Genomic DNA, 17043 nt, shown 5'->3' with positions numbered 1-17043 from the left:
TTACTTTGCACAGAATTTTATTTTAGAGTACATGAAAATCTGGTGCAACATCCAAGAAATAATACATAATGTATATCGATTCATAATAATTTGTTTTCTCGTATTCATTCGAATCCGGTGGATAGGAACCGGTTCTCATCCATACGAAAAAACTATGTCTAGCATCGTATTATATCCAGCTTTCTACGAATATAAAAATGTACAATCATAAGATTAAAACCAGTTTTTTTAGCCGATGCCTTCGGCACCTCGGGGCTAAAAAAACTAGTTTTAATCTTATAATTGTACTTTCTATATCCGCGGAAAGCCGTTATAATACGATACGAGAAATAACTATTTCTAAACCAAACAAATGTCCGTAATCATTTTTGCTTTTATCAATTCATTCATATCAAAACAATTTCCTAATTGAAAAAACTCATTAATAAACAAGGATCACAACATTCATAAGGGCGAAGCTCTAAAATCAGAAGGAAGGACAAACGAACATTAAGTCGGGTACATACAAAAAGCAGTAAGTAGAACATTAATTTGTCTATTCAAAATTATACATAAATATGCTGCAAAATTGCATAGATAAAGAATACAGTGTTTTATTTAGAGGTGCTCGCTTATAATATCCTAGGAATCATTATCCCAAAAATCGGATGTGAAAAAGAATAATTACATCACACAAAAAGTTGTTGTAAAAAAATCTGTATGTTGTAAATGGACGTACGTACGATAATAAAGTTGCGTCGCTTCCTAAAAAGCACTTTACTGTTATAGGAAACATCATGTAAAGTTTGAAATCGATAGAAAAATTCTAACAAGTATAAATTAACGAATAACTAATCGTTACGGACGAACGGACCGACCTTAATATTAGAAAAGCTTTGCTTTCAACAAGGATATTAGTGTCTAAAAGTAGCACAGCAAGAAAACATTTTCTAAATTTTATTGAAAATACATGCTATGCAAATTAAAACTGTATTTAATATCAAAATATATAATACATGTATGGCAAATTAGGAGCGAGATGACTTTTTCTCTACATCTTTGTAATTATATACATCACATAATATATTTTTGTATGAAAATAATAATTGTATAAAAATACCTAAAATGATCAGTTAAGATCCTATAACGACATAACTATTCCATTAAAAAATGCTTTTAGGGAGACATTTTGAATTTATCTTTAAACCAATCATCAAAAAAATACTAAGATAAATTGAAATATTTTGGTATTTAAAAATGTCATAATAAAAAAACACATTTCATTTCATTATATCAAAATTAACAGAATGAGACAAATTAATTTATTCTTTAAGCACTTTTTGTAATTCAATATTAAATGTAAGGCTTAATCTTTTTTTTCAAATAATACAGATAAATGTGTGTTGTTCTCTGAAAGGAATTTACAAGCTCAAAAAAAAGGATATTTTTGGTGGACTAGGTTTTAATTTGAACATATAAAGAAAAACAATAATTAATCTTAAACTTAAAATAAAAATACTAAAAATACAATACCACAATCCTCAAAAAAAATATATAAAACATGGAGGTGCGGAAAGTGGGTATCAACATACCACAAAAAAAAACAAGAAATTTTAACTTTTTTATCCGCTTATTGTTTATCCCCCATTTCCCTCTCCCTTAGAGGGTGTAGATAATTTTAGGCACCAATGGTAAAGTCCTGCTAAAGTCATGCTATCAAATTGGATATCTCACACTAAATTTTAATGTTTTCTAATAAATTAAAACACGTAGCAGGCTAAAATAACAATTTCGCTTCACCCCATCCCCTCCCCTTCCTACTAGATGAAATTGACCAATAAATTTAGGAGAAATAAAAAGCTAAATTGATGAAATTTTTCTCATGTCATAATATCCACGTAAATTCTACATCCATTGTTATCAATTAGACTTTATTGCTTATTTTCTCCTCTGCTGTATCAATCTCTTGTTTACAATGTACAGAATCAACTTTCAACACAGAGGAGTCATTCCTTTCACCCCCCACAATCTTGACAACATCATTGGCTTGATGGATATTGTCTGCAATAGTATTCTCATCCTCTGTTTCCTCCTTGATAGGAAATAGGTCTTCGTGGAATATTTTCTGATGGTTGAATTGGTCGGTGGCATGTTCAAAATAAATATCACAATCCTGGCAGCTTAGTTCAGGTAAACTTAATTCACGCCTGAAAAATATAATAAGTTATATAAGTGTTAGAGACTCTATTTAAATGAACATAGACAAAGTGGAGTGTCCCAAATGCTAAGAGCCCATAAAGCTATATTTTTTTGCCTTTAACGCCAAATTCGATAATTTTGTATCTTTAAAGACAAACACCAACCTGTTAACTCCATTACAGGACAGACTGTGCAATTTAATCCACTTCCTTGTTGTAAAAGTCTCATTACAAATATTACACTCAAATGGCTGGACAGCAATATGGTGCAGCACGTGGCTCTTCAGTTCATGGTGAAGGAAGAATTCTTTGCTGCAGAAGTTGCAGGAGAAATATTTAGCATTGATATCACATTTGTTGTCATTGGTCTCTGGAATTTGTGGTTCTTGTGCTGCACTGATGTCCTCGTAGGGAGTCTCAGTGTCCAGAGGTTCCTAAATTAGATGAAATAATAGGTAAAAATTAAGAAATATCTATCTACCCTATCCCGATTTTGTATTGGGTCTTTGAAATCAGCAAAAAGCGTCGGAAATATAAACACAGCTGAGTTCCTACAACGGAACCAAAAGCAATTTGCTAGCAAACGAAAAAGTTCTCCGCCACTTGGGGCAGATAGTTGTCTGGATTATACATCTATACTTATCACTTATATAGTTTTATTACCTTTGTCTGTAAAGATTGTTCAAGTTCATTGTCAGATTCTACCATGTTATCATCTTGTAGCCCCTAAATACATTTAATTTAAGAAAAAATACAGTAGGTAAGTGCGAATACAAAAAAGGTTCATAGGTATATTTCTTTTCACCTTTTTTACATAGTACGATATGGTACATTGTTATTTTTTTTAATGGCATTGATTTAACCGTGAAAAAATATGACTAAGTTTATAAAAAAAATCCTTTGAATTGTTGATTTGAACCTACTTATTTGCCATTAAGTGAAATATCCAAAATAATCTGTTCCCAAAATTTCAGCGTGCTCCGCGCCTTTACTTACCTCTTCCTCGTTATCTTGGTAATCTGAATCTTCATCTTCGGATTTCAAATCTTTCAGGCCATTTTCCATCATTGACAATATCCAATCTGCTTTATTCTTTATCCATGAAACCTAGAATTAGAGTTTATATTTTTCATCATTGATAATATCCAATCTGCTTTATTCTTTATCCATGAAACCTAGAATTAGAGTTTATAACTTCCATTATTGCTTCGCAACCGATTGATACTCGACTCGGTTCTCTGCCATACTGAAAAATCATGTATGGCAATGAGCATCGTATAAAAGACAATTTTCTACGAATAATAAAATATAAATTATACCAGTTTTATTAGCCGGGGCCTTCTCAATTTCCAATAAACACATTATACTCTATCGATAACAAAAGACCCGTACCTCCTGTTTGAGATGAAAAATGCTGGAATCCAGCATTTTCTCTATTTCCTGTGGTTCTGCCTCCTCCTTGTGAGAATAAAGGTGGCGTCTCATACTAACACGGGAATGATAAACAGTTGGACATTCAGAACACTAAAATAAAATTAATACAAACCTACTAAGATAATAATAAAAAGTCTAGGTAGGTACTTTTCAAATTTTAAAAGACAACTAAAAGGATATTTAAAATGGATTTTTATTGCTTCAAAATTCAATATAATCTATATTGACACTAAAAAAAAGGTAGACCCGATGATACTTTCTTTCTTTAGCCCGTTTCCTTCTTATACACGATTCTCGTCATCAATAGCCAGGTTGAGGAATCTGGCTGCATCCACAGGTTTATTCCAGAGGCTGGTGACGTTGAGGTCAGTAGGGTTGCCTGGACAGTTGAAAAGGTGGGCAGAAGTGTGACTGTGGTCACAGTGTGGGCATTTGTCTGTGACGCTACGGTCAATTCGGGATTTATAGCTATTTAAGTAGCTACTGTAGCCAGATCTAAGTTGGGCCAATGTAGATCTGGTGGTTCTGGGCAGATTCTTCTCAGAACTGTTAATTTCCGGGGGTCGGGTTTGGAGGACTTTATTGTTGTCATATTTACTGAGGGCCTCCTTTACAGATCTGGTATGAATAATCTTCAGTTTTTGTTTGTAGTTGCCCTCCGTCAGATTGCGAGCAATGGATTTTACTTCATTGCCAAATTTAGATGTTAATGTTTGTTTCATCTGGCGGAGGGGGGGAGGTCTGCTAAGATCAGTGTGGTTGGGATGATCAGGTTTCTGGGTAGCAAGAAGAAATTGTTTACTGATCATCTCACAGTGATCACGGACTTTCATGACTTTAGTTTCATCATGGAGATGGTCTATATTAGACATCCTGTGGCAGCCAGTGGCGACTCGGAGAGCATGGTTCTGGGCTACCTGAAGTTCATCCCATGATGTCTTGCTTAATGACGGGGTCCAAAGAGGGCAACAGTAATTTAGATGTGACTGGCCTGTTGCTTTGTATGTATTAATTATTACCTCTTTTTCTTTCCCCCAGGTGGAGCCAGCAAGCGCTTTCAGAATGTTGTTCTGGGCAAGTATTTTGGTTTTAATGTTGCTGACATGTTCTTTGAATGAAAGAAGTCCATCGAAAGTGACTCCCAGGATCTTAGGCTTCTTTTCAGTGGACACAGTTTCTCCATTAATCTCAACATTAAGCTCAATTCCAACATCACCAGAAAATGTTGAAAACACTGTGGCTGATGATTTGGACGGAGAGATGAAGAGATTCCTTGATTTGAACCATGAATCAAGTGTGATCAGATAGTCATTGATCTCCTTTACGATAGGTTCAATCAAGGGGCCAGAGTTCAGAATATTACCATCATCTGCATATGATACTAACTTGATGTTACCAGGTGGTGGAGGCATTTTGGACATGTACAAGTTAAACAGCAAGGGAGAGAGAACACCTCCTTGTGGTACACCCTGTTTAACTTTTCTGTAATTAGATTTAGAATTTCTAAACATGACATATGTCTGCCTACCACGTAAGTATGAGCACAGGAACCGTTTAATGTAGTCGTTCATGTTGAGCTGGTCAATGTCTTTCAGGAGTATCTGATGGTCAACAGTGTCGAAAGCACGTGAAAGATCTATAGCTACTGAAACAGTTCTGTGAACTGGTTTCTTACGGTTCAGGCCGGTGTTAATATGGTCAAGGATGGTCTGTAGAGCAGTGTTTGTTGATCTCCCTTTCCGAAAGCCGTGCTGGTGATCAGCTAGTTGGACAGCATCATTGATCATAGGTAGAAGGAGTGCTTCCAGGATCTTGATGGCAGGTGAAAGTAAAGAAACAGGACGGTAGCTAGGACCGAGATCTGCTGCTTTACCTGGCTTAAGGAGGGGGATGATCTTCGCAGTTTTCCATATGCTTGGGATGATTGATGTAGCCATACACTTGTTAAAAATCTCGGTAAGGAAGTTGATGGCTTTGGGTCCAAGATTTTTTAGCATGATAGGCGAGAGCCCATCTGGTCCAAGTGCTTTTGATGATTTGGCTTTCTTGATTGCTGCTAGGGTCTGGGCAGGAGTGAAAACAACAGGTTGGCATCTGGATTTCTTTTTCAGAGAGCGAAGAGTTTTCCTAAGTTGTTGTAGAGGTTTTTTGCTGGATGATGGTGTGTACTGATGGTTGAATTTATTCGCTATTTTCTTTGCATCTGTGAAATCCTTGTTATCAAAGTAAATACCTTGATTGTCTGGCTGATGTGGCTTGTTGTTTAATCTCTTGATTGTTGACCACAGTTTTTTGGATCCTTGTTTACAGCTGGCGAGGTGTTCATGCCATTTATCTTTCCGATGTTGGTTGATCTTTTGGTTGATCTCTTTGTTGATGTCAGGAAGTCTGGCATCAGCTGGATTTGCTGTGCGGATCTCGTCTCGCTTTTCCATTAGTTTAACGGCTTCCGTCGGTAGTGCATTGAATGTTTTAGGTATGCGGCCGGCGGGGATGAATTTCTTGGCGGCTTTCTGGAGGGTGTGACGAAAGAACTTTTCTGCTCGGTGGATGTCATTAACAGGACGGGCATTCTTGAAGATGTTCTCGGTAAATTCCTGGAATTTTGGCCAGTCAGCTTTAGAAAAGTTCATGTATGTGGAAGGTCTAGAATTAGACCTTTTTAGTTCAGCTGTTAAACTAATAGTGATAGGGAGGTGGTCAGAACTCAACTTTCTTTCTACAGACCAGTTGGTGACAGGTAGAAGGTTTGATGAGGCGATGCTAATGTCAGGTGATGTAGATGCATCATTTGTCACTCTGGTGGGCAGGTCTTCGTTGATTATACCACAGTTTTGGGCAGCTACTGAGTCTGCAAGAGCATTACCCCTTGCATTGGGTGTAGAGTTGCTTAACCAAAGATCATGGTGGGCATTTAGGTCACCAAGGATGAAATAATTGTCACCTAGATCTAGGTAAAGATCATCAAGGTTTGGTGTATATCCTTGACTGCAGCTTGCTTGTGGTGGTATGTACACATTTCTGATCTTTAGAGGTGAATCCGTTCCTTGGATGCTGATGGTCATGGATTCTAAGTGTGGATCTTGTTCTAGACTAGCTGGAGTTTTGTCTTGGGTGAACGTGATTTCCTTATGTATAAGGAAAGCAAGACCTCCACCTTTGTTGACTCCTCTGTCTTTTCTGATCAGTGTGTAGTTTGAAGAATTAAGTGACTTAGATTTAGTTGTCAACTTAGTTTCTTGTATTGCAGCAATCAGGATTTTTTTCTTTTCCATGTGTTGGAGAAGTTCATCGATTTTGCTCATTATTCCATTGATGTTCCATTGCAATATCTTAGTGTTGAAGCCTGTGTTTGGTAGAAGGTTGGGTTGGGGATTGTGGGGGGGAGGGGGGTTACGAGGGGGTGGATTATTACGGGAAGGGGGAATGAAAGAGGAAGAGGGGTTGCGAGAAGGGGGTTTAAAGGGGGGATTAAGAGGGGGAGGGTGGTGAAGGGTGGTGCAGCATGGTCCGGTCCAGGTGGTGTATTTTTTCCGTTCACTTGATGTTTTAAGTTGAGAACATTTGACGTGGAGCCAGGCCAAGCATTTGGAGCACTGAACTGCTGTGGTGCCAACAGATTTGTTGCATACTGAGCAGAACCAGGGACCCGGATTCTGTTCAATACCAGCTCGGATGAGAAGGAGCCGAACAAGACAGGCTGGAGTTGTCTTATTCTTTGTCGGACATATTAAAAATATAGTTCAGCTGAGGGGTGAGCCTCATTGTCGTTGATGTTAAAAAACCTCTGGATGTGGATTTTGTTGATGACGATTCCCATGTTGAAGGATGGGAGATTGTAAGCGTTGGCTCTTGGCTCCACGTCTGCTGCTGGTGGTGTTGCTGCTGATGTTGGAGGTAGATGTGCTGCGTAGAAGCGGCCAACATAACATCCCGATGATAACATAACAACCCGATGATACCGCCCAATTCAACGTCTCTTTTTGAATTATTTTTACTGCTATTTCTATGCAAATTAGGCTAAAATATACTGTCTGTCTATGCACTTTTTTCTTTCTCTAATAGTATTACTTTTTACATTTACCTATGCTTCAAATTTGGAAATTAAATAAAAGTTATCCTTTATTTTACGTATATGGGATATTACAAAAATTAATAAAGATTTGGTACCTGATATGCTTTATCATGGGTTTTAATGTGTTTCTCCAGATTTCTCTTGGCATCGAAAGTTTTGCTACAGCCCTCACATGGAAAACCAGCTTCCTTCTACAAAAATATGAAAACTCTTATTAGCGTGTCTCCTATAGTTAGACTTGAAATTTCTTGACAAAAATTGGACAGCTGAAAAAACTAGTTGAAGATTATTCTGCATATAACACTATTTTAAAACAAAAAAAAACGTTAGATATTGTACTTATTTAAAGTCACTTTAAGTTATTGTTAAATTGTCCGTAATTTTCTGTTATATATACAGAATAGATGTTTACAGACTTCAAAACTTCAATTTGGCAATCATAAAGTTATATACGATTGTATCTGGCTAAGCTGGTAATGGACGTTATTGTTTTTATCTTGAACTTTAGGTTATGGCCCTAATGTAGGGGTTAGGTATAGGAAAAACAAACTACCCCATCACCCACCCATTTTTAAATTATCCAATTTTGTATTATACTTTAATAAAAAAAACATAAGTAAAAATGTTACCTTAGAATACAGTTTGTTAATTTTTACATAAATTTCTGGATGTTTTCCTTTCAAGTGCACCTCTAAATGATCTTTAAAAGAAATTGATTTATCACATAAATTGCATTTGACTTTGTTCATTCCATGCGAACTCATGTGTCTTTGTAACTTGTAAAAGCTCGAGCAAACTTTTTCGCATAATCTACATTTAAATGCGCTTTTGCTTTTCAGCCGTTTAACTTTGGTTTTGTTTGTTTTTGTGGCTGATTTGCTTGAGCAATTTGAGTCTTGGTCGTTGTCTGAAGGATCCTTCTGAAAATGAAATAATAAAAATAATTCAGGATTGGATCCATATGACTGTTGATTGTCTGGGCCAACAGACAATCAACCCTTTTCTTTTATGCATAGTCGTAATTCCGCCTGGTTTTAGCCCATGACATTGCCTTACTATAGTTACAAGCTATTTGATACAGGGATCTAAAGGGATGATGATACACACAAAAAATATCCCTTTGTAAAATATAATTAGTATAATATTATAATCAAAATTTATAAAAGTCCCCAAAGTTGTTATGCCAACGAATGAAAAATTGTTAATATAAAACTTTGGGAATTAGTGTTATAAACAGCCCAACGTCCCCTCCCTCTCTGTATACCTATTATATCAACAACATTTTTCTTCAAATCTTTGTTTTAATTACCTACCTTCAATTGAAAGTCTCCATCTTCATCCATTTGATCTTCTAGGCCATCATAGGATTCCAAACCATTTGGTAGGATTTCCTTGAAATTATTCTCCATCAACCCTATGATGAAATCACCCTTGCTCACCTTCCGTTTTTGTCCAAGTACAAACTTTAATTTATGATTTATTGCCGTATTTATACTTGTAATCTGTATCTAAACAATTGTCCAATCCTTATATAAAAGTAACAAGATATATGTCGTGTGTCTATCTGTACCTACCCAATGATCTAGCTAACCGCTGAACCGATATGGTTCTTCTTTACCGGGTAGCTTCTCATAGGTCCTAGTAAGGTTTATAACTACTTTGGGACAGGATACCACAACCCTCTCAAGAGAAATCGCCAAAAAATACCAAAAATATTAAAAATTGCTGCAAGGCAAATTATTTCTCATGTTAGATACTTGAAAAAAAAACATTTAAAGTGCCACTAGAGCCCTCTTGGGGCGTAGCCACTACCAGGACATATACAAGGTTTTTGGTATACTTTACATTTGTCAGGGATATGTGGGTTAGGACAATGGACAATATTTTAAATTACATCCCCTATGATGTTAATAAAATTTTGTTCTGTATAATCAAAACATTGGTCTAATAATTTGGACACTGCTAGTTTAAACCAATCAATCAAGATTTAGTAAGGACCCAAAGTTTTATGTTTTATAGACCCTCAAATTAAACATGTGCAATAAGTTCCTTAGGCATCAAATTCTCCTTGACAGGTACGAAATTAGAGATATCAGTACAGTCCCCAACATCTACGTGCAGATTCATGTGCTTCCTCCAATTCTCTTCTGTCTGGAGACGAGTGGGGCACAGCGGACATTGGTACATCTCATGCCCCTTCCTATGACAATACATAAAATAGGTATTAAAGATCTTTTATGTATAGAAAATATAAATGACTTCAATTTTTACAGCTGGTAGGTAGTTTTATTTTGGCGAATTGGAATTGCTGAGAGCAAATTTATTTCTTTTACAAAAAATAATATACGTCCGGTCTGGGTAAAATCTCATAACGGGATAGCGGACATTGGTACATCTCATGCCCCTTCCTATGACACAATGTAAAAAGTTGAAAACATTGAGGTATTAATTTCAACGAGAAGAAAAAACATTTAGGTATGCCTTTTATTATGTCGTCTTTAATGTACCTAATGATTTTATAGCAAATTTTTTTATCCATTCCTAGTAGAAATACCAATTAAAAATGAATGCACAAAGGGTTTAAGGAATAGGGTGACTTTAATTGAATATTTCTTAACAGTTGCCATGTAGTTTTATTATTTACTTGTGTGTATCCAATTTGTGTCTGCCAGGAAACTTTTCTCCACAAAATTCACATGTAAATCCAGAAGATTTCTCTGGCATTATCTGCTTTATCTTCTCAAACAGGGAGGGATGATATCTGGCCATGTGGAGGGGAAGATGATCTTTAGCAGCTACAAATCTCTTGCAGAGTTTACATTCAATCTAAATAATTAAATGTTAATCATAAATCTTAAAATACACGTAAGCAAATTGGTTTATGTCTTGAGAAACCTCAAGTGCAGCATTAAAGACGATCACCCTATTGATTGTAGTAAATCCTATGATTTGAATTCTTACTCATGTAAACCATTTTATTTATTTCATTAGGTATATTTATAATATTTTAGGTTGATACCTCGGTCATTTATTCGTCAGTTAGTTCATCCAGTGGGAGGGGAGGGGTCGGAAAAAGAGGGTGGAACCCGCTGCGTGTTTCACTTTATTAAAGAACTTGAAAATCTAATGTAAGTTCCAAGTAAAAAGTCCATTCACAAAGATGGCGCGTTTAAACAAAAATCAAGGTGCATAATTAGTCCATGTCAATGATTAAAAAAATATTCCAAAAAATGTTCTAAAATTATTCCAACCTGTTTTTCTCTTGTGTGATAGTTAATATGTCTCAACAAAGAAGAATGACCAGAAAATGATTTCCCACAGAGATGGCATTCATTCAATTTCTTTGGCTTCAGGTTATCATACTTTATGGTTGGATGAGAACTCATCAAGTGGAGAATATAATCGCTTCTTTGATTAAAGGTAACTATGGAAGGTTTTTCAGGATTTTCTGGATTTTCTGCAGGATCACATAGGGAACATATGTATTGTTCTTCGTCTAAATCATAAAAATTAGGCTTAAAACATTTAACATAAAAAATCAACTTTTAATCAAGGCTTAGTGCTTCCCTCAAAGTGCATAACAAGCACCGAAACACCTTCTCTTTGTAAAAAAAATATTTGAAAATAAGGAAGAGGAATTTTTTAATGCCTAATGTCTGCGGGTTCATAAACCTGCAGTGCCCAAACCACTTTAAGGAAAACCACCAAACGTTTCAGTAATAAAATAATAATGACAAAATGTTTAAGGAGGAGGGATAGTTATCCTCCTCTTTTTCCGACAGTAAAAACATAAAAAATCAATTTAACAGATGCGTGTTGTTTTCAGTGTTAATAATAAACCAGAATAATAATGTTAACTAAATAACGCAGAGAAAAATAATAAAGTTTGTCACTTAAAGAATCTGTGAGTGCTCTAAGAATGAAATGTACCTGGATGTTGATCAAGATGAAGTAACAATTCTTGTACAGAGGGAAAAACTGAGCTACAAGTTTTGCATTCAACAGGTCTTAAATTAAAAAGGATTAGTTTCAAAAAATTTCCAAAAATAAATGCTTTTGTTAAAGTACCTAAAGTTAGTTAACACCCAGGAATAAGGTATAACCAACAAGCAAAATAAATCTAAAATAATATCTGGGGGGCAAATGGAGAGGTCGTCAATTTTACGATGTGTTGCCCCCCAACGACAGCTGAAAAACACGTATAGGTTTCGTGATTTTCTTCCGAATTAATTTCGTTATTGGTATGAGCTGGTTAACACCAATATAAAAAATATGAGAACACTTTTTTTCTTTTCGATTTCTGCTGGGATGGTGGAGGAGGTACCCTCCTTAAAAATAGTAAAGCTTCACTGTATAAGAGAACCATATCGGTCAAGCGGTTAGTAAGGTCTTTCGAAGAAGACAGAGACACATAAACATACACAGGCAGACATTCTTTTACTTTTATATTTAAATACCTAGGTAATGAAGCTATTTAAAATAAAAAATTTGTAATGTGGCTTAATTAGGTATCTACCTTGTTTCTGTTTCTTGTTGATCATGTTTTTCCATATGCTTTAACAAAGCTTCTTTAGTTGCAATCCACTTGTGGCAAATAGCACATTGGCTTTTATTCTCGCCAGTATGGACATTCATGTGCCGTTTCAATTTGTAATTGTTGATGAATATTTTCCCACAAATGTCGCAACCAAAACATTTTTTCCGGAATATTCCTGGATCAATTCAGATTTTTACAAAGAATAGGTAGGTACATAACATTTTTTTGTACTTCAAGTTTCTAAAAACAAAGCCTTTCTATCATGAAATTCTGCACTTTATCAAGGCATGGACAGTTAAGTTTATTGGGTCCTTAATAGTCCTAAAATATGACTGAATGCATAAAATGTATAAATTCCAATGACTAGTTAATAATAATTTGTTTTAAATATTTGTGATTTGAATTAATGAAAGTTGAATTCCTTGTTAATTTTAAAAATCTGAATATGCCTGTATTCGGTTTTGTGACGTCCATTTGATGAAGTCTCTTCATGTGAACAACATACTGATCTCTGGCACCCAGGATTTTGCTGCATATTTCACATTGAACCTTGTCCGCGCCTACAATAATTTAAAAATTTAGATAGCAGATCTATAGTATAGATGTATATATTATATACAGATAACTACTTCCCCCTTTTCCAATGACCTTCTTCGTCTGCTATCAAATTGTATTCTGCTACCTGGCTGTGTTAATAACCCGACACCATTGGTTGATTTTCAAAGACCCAATTGAGAGTCGGCACAGGGTCATTGGGATAGGGAAACACAGTTATTTAACCCCTTTACTCTCTAATGTTTTACTCTAATGTTGTGATTTTAAAAATATTTCATCTTATATTATAAATTTTGTAAGGAAAAAAATGAGTAATAATACATTACAAATCATGATTTTTCGTATCAGACTCCTATTCCTGATCGTAGTTTACTCATAATCATGTAATCCAAGCATGGTGTACTACTTTCAGTATATTTCCATGGATAATATAACAGAAAGGCTCAGAAGTTCTTAATCTTATGACTGAAATAAATCTTACTTTTTCTTTTTGCTATTACTGTTTTAATATACAAAACTAAATACCTATTTATTAGTCAGTAATCTTAAAGTGATTTTTTTAGCTAGTGGTTCTTTACTTGAAATGATGTGACTATATACCTGTATGTGTAGCCACATGTCTACGCAAACGACTCTCATGTTGAAAAGTTTTGCCACAGAGTTCACATTGATGGAAACTTTTCTTTCTTTTAAATTTTGGGGGAGAATTTTCTTTATCCTGAAAGTCTTCAGTTTTCTCCTTTGTAGTTGGTTTTAAAATGGGTTTTTCTTCGGAATTGGTCATTTTTTCATTTTCTTCTACTGGACATATCTTAATGTCCTCCATTTTGTGCTTGGCTGAAAACAATATTGAATATATATATGTATATATATTGAGGAGATAGTCGATCCTTAAACAAAGACATTTTAAATTACAATAATTTAATATTTACTTTGGGTCACAAAACACAAAGGCTCTAGCTACTTATAAAAGCGGGAAGTTTGTAAATATTTTACTCAAGACACTAAATCGTTACAATTTTCATGAGAAATACTCATTTTATAAGGCATACAAAACGATCTAATTTTCGTTCTATTTAACGTAATTTTGTAATTTTTTTTGCTGGTTATTTCATTTTACATATACTTTTATCATTTTATGAAAAAAAAATTTATCTTTTTTCATCATTTTTTGGAGAAATTAATGCTTAAACTAAGGGTATCTTTAAACGCAAAATTGACGCACTTAGAATTAAAAATGCGTATTGAGTACAAAGGGGGGATAATTTCAAGACATGCATGTTCCAAAGATGTCTTTTTTTCCATAAAATTTTAATGTTTAGTCCACCGGAGATTACCCTGAAAATCATATATCAATTTAGGAAGATAATTTTTCTAGAATAGTTACTGAATTTACAACTTTATGTTCTCTAAAAGTATAGTTAAGATCAAAGGCTTGCAAAAGGTTGGTATAGGGGTTGTTTACACCACCCTTGTAAAATAAAGGGGGATGGATACACCTCCCTAGGTGTCCAATCATGTCCACCCTCTTGACAAGAGCCTACACCCTCAGATACACCCCTCTATAAATTTCAAGGGGGTATAAAGGAAATAAATTTACACCCCTTAAAAAAAGTGGGGTTGGGGGTGTTTAAGGAGGGTGTATTTAAGCAAGTCACTGATTCAGATAATTCTATGCTATCTATTTTTAGGTAAATTAATTACCAGACTTTACTAAAAAAATCTTGCAATATTCTGTACAACTGTACTGTACAACTTTTAATTAGTAAATTGAGACATGAGGAAACTCTCATACATATGTAGGGGGGGGGGGGAGTTAATGCAACCATCCCATAATCAATTAATCCAAATTTTGTTATGAAAATTGGCATGTGTAGTCCTTAGTAGGTCTGTTTTTCAAATTTAACAATAAGTTAAGCTTAAAGGGGGGGGGGGGGGTTAAGGCAAACATCATGTAATCAATGCACAAATGGCACCTAGAATTCGAATTTCATTACAAAACTTGGCATGAGTAATCCTTGGTAGATCTTTTTTCCCAAAATGGAACAAAAAATTTGAAAAGTAATGGCTAAGGGCTGTTTGCTCAGCTGTTTAGCCATTTTTGGGCTATTTTCAGGGCAAATCCAGCAATAATTACGTAGGAATCATCCATTAGGGATAGGTTTTAAGGGGTGTTGAGCTGAAAAATACTACCAAAAATAGTGGCAGCTGGGTAATGGCTTATAAGGATATGAAAATTGAATATTTCCATGGAATTAAACTTTTCTTAATTAACATTATAACTTTATGTCATGGACAAGGACATATTACTAAAAACACTTTTTTAATTTCTAGATTTCGCTGTCATAACAGCTGAAAACTGCCAAAAATGGCTGAGAACAGCTGTCAACAGCCAAAAGTATATATTGTAGATTAAATCATCCCACCATGAAAAAATTTTGAAATATTTTTCGCCCCCAGTAAAAATGTGGTTGATTTAAGCAAAATAATGACCCATGCTAAATATTTTTTTCTGTGATGCAATAATTGTGACCTTACAAGCACTTCAAAGTTTTTGAAATCTGCAAAAAGAATGTTTTTTTGGTTCTTTTGTGTGATCTCAATTTTAAAGATTTTTACAAAATTTCAATTCTAGTATGTAAATATAAACCTGAAATTTACCAAAAAAATGGAGCAGTCTCAATAATAACATATGAAGGTGTAGCAAGAAATCTGCAAAGTCAAATTCCATTTTTGCAGTTTTTCTTACCTAACTTAAAAAAAAAATTAATTTTGTTTTTCTTTTAGATGCAGTAACTACTGGACCAGGTAGTTTAAAAATTTTAGCTCAATATATATCAATTTTGCCCACCTTCCAGCACCAAACCCCCCTTTATTGATAAGAAGACCATTAATTTTATTTTATTAATTTTTAAAATACCACAAAAAAATTCATTTGGCAGCTTGCTAATGGCCGCAGCTCAGCTGGGAGCGGCCAAGAGTAGAATGAGTAGATAGGGCTTGTGACGTGTCTCTAGGTAGGTTTTTAACAGTCTGTGTAACAGCCCCAGCTGCCAAATGGATGGACCCCCACTATTTATAGTAGTATTTTTGAGCTCAGTACCAATAAAAACCTACCCCTAGACATGTTACAAGCCCTATATACTCTTCATACTCTTAGCCGCTCCCAGCCATTTTCAGCCAGTTCTAGCAGCTGGTACAAGAAATTTTAAAAATGGATATTTAAAGCAAAAATATGTTTCAAAAAGTTGATTCCTATGCAATTAATGATAGTTTCGCCCTGAATATAGCCCAAAAACAGCTAAATGACTGAGCTGCCAGCTGTTAGCCGTCACTTTTGCAACTTTTTGTTCCATTTTGGGAAAATAGATGTACCAAGGATTACTCATGCCAAGTTTTGTAACAAAATTCGAATTCTAAGTGCAATTTGTGCATTGATTACGAGATGGTTGCATTAAGCCCCCCCCCCCCCTCAAACTTGAGTTAATTCCTTTAATGATCTTGATAGATATATGTTTATAACTTTTAATATATTTTACAATAGTTTTTAAAGTTAATGTTGAGAGGGAGATATATCCCAATCCTCTTTTTATAAAAAAATTTTAAAATGTAATAAATTTCTTATTTAAAGTAGGTTTGGTAAAATATTAATAAAATCACCCTTGATTTTAGTTAAAGGGGGCTGTTAAAAGTCATAAGTGGGGTGTCAAAAAATTTAGTTGTTAATAAATTAATGGAATATAACCTGATATTATAAATTTGAAACATATTTTTGATGTACAAAGAGAATAAAGGAACATGTATTACACTTTTCTTCATAGAAGAAATTGAATCATTTTTTATTTGTTTTTTTCAACACAAGGTTATTTGTGTATCTCTTGGTACAAGATACTGTGGTAATACGACAACCAGACGGACGGGCAGTTTACAGAATTGCTATGCAGTGACTTATCATAACAAGCCCTCTGCACTAATCCCCATTATATCACCATTCACCTCATGACCGACGATGACCCCGCTATCCAGCGGTCAAACTGGCCTGCCTAAATATGGGGAGGGGCACAAACACGCAGTTATCACGCGCCCCTCACGCAATTATATAACCGGGAGGCGCTGCCTCCCCTTTTACCACGGCTGCCCCCGCAGCCTGTCTACCGCCGGGGGGCTAAGCCCTTGTGTCCCCACACCCCCTTCAAACCTAACCATTGTTATAATCTGTTGTATATAAATAGTAAACATTCATTGTAAATATTATTCAGTTAAAT

The 17043-nt window shown here is 35.0% G+C and overlaps 1 protein-coding gene across 2 annotated transcripts; it reads right to left on the bottom strand.

Annotated features, from left to right (window-relative positions):
- Positions 1–921: 921 nt before the first annotated feature.
- Positions 922–13650, bottom strand: LOC145322206 (uncharacterized). Of its 2 annotated transcripts, none has more exons than XM_080164053.1 (15): positions 13379–13650; positions 12673–12783; positions 12203–12398; positions 11617–11693; positions 10938–11182; positions 10331–10512; positions 9739–9886; positions 9000–9152; positions 8316–8606; positions 7782–7877; positions 3570–3701; positions 3174–3284; positions 2841–2903; positions 2343–2611; positions 922–2186 (listed from the first exon to the last, which is right to left on the bottom strand). In XM_080164053.1, exons 1-15 carry the CDS (start codon positions 13602–13604, stop codon positions 1904–1906), a joined length of 2583 nt encoding a protein of 860 aa, XP_080020179.1. In that variant the 5' UTR covers positions 13605–13650; the 3' UTR covers positions 922–1903. The 2 variants fall into 2 exon arrangements, with proteins under 2 accessions (XP_080020179.1, XP_080020180.1); XM_080164054.1 differs by having other exon boundaries at positions 8316–8603.
- Positions 13651–17043: the final 3393 nt, after the last annotated feature.

This window comes from Acartia tonsa, chromosome 6 (genome assembly GCF_053477335.1).
Source record: "Acartia tonsa isolate MP-2025a chromosome 6, ASM5347733v1, whole genome shotgun sequence".
NCBI classification, from domain to species: domain Eukaryota; kingdom Metazoa; phylum Arthropoda; class Copepoda; order Calanoida; family Acartiidae; genus Acartia; species Acartia tonsa.
Note: the sequence above shows the minus strand (reverse complement) of the source record. Positions and strands in the feature narration are given on the sequence as shown.

What these genes read in the sequence shown, in the direction of transcription:
- LOC145322206 (XM_080164053.1), bottom strand. Translation starts at nt 13,604, where the DNA reads ATGGAGGACATTAAGATATGTCCAGTAGAAGAAAATGAAAAAATGACC. An exon ending in TCAAGGAGAATTTGATGCCT is followed by an intron (nt 9,153 to 9,738) that starts AAGGAACTTATT and finishes AATCATAAATTA; the next exon opens with AAGTTTGTACTTGGACAAAA. An exon ending in CCCATGATAAAGCATATCAG is followed by an intron (nt 3,702 to 7,781) that starts GTACCAAATCTT and finishes ATTTTATTTTAG; the next exon opens with TGTTCTGAATGTCCAACTGT.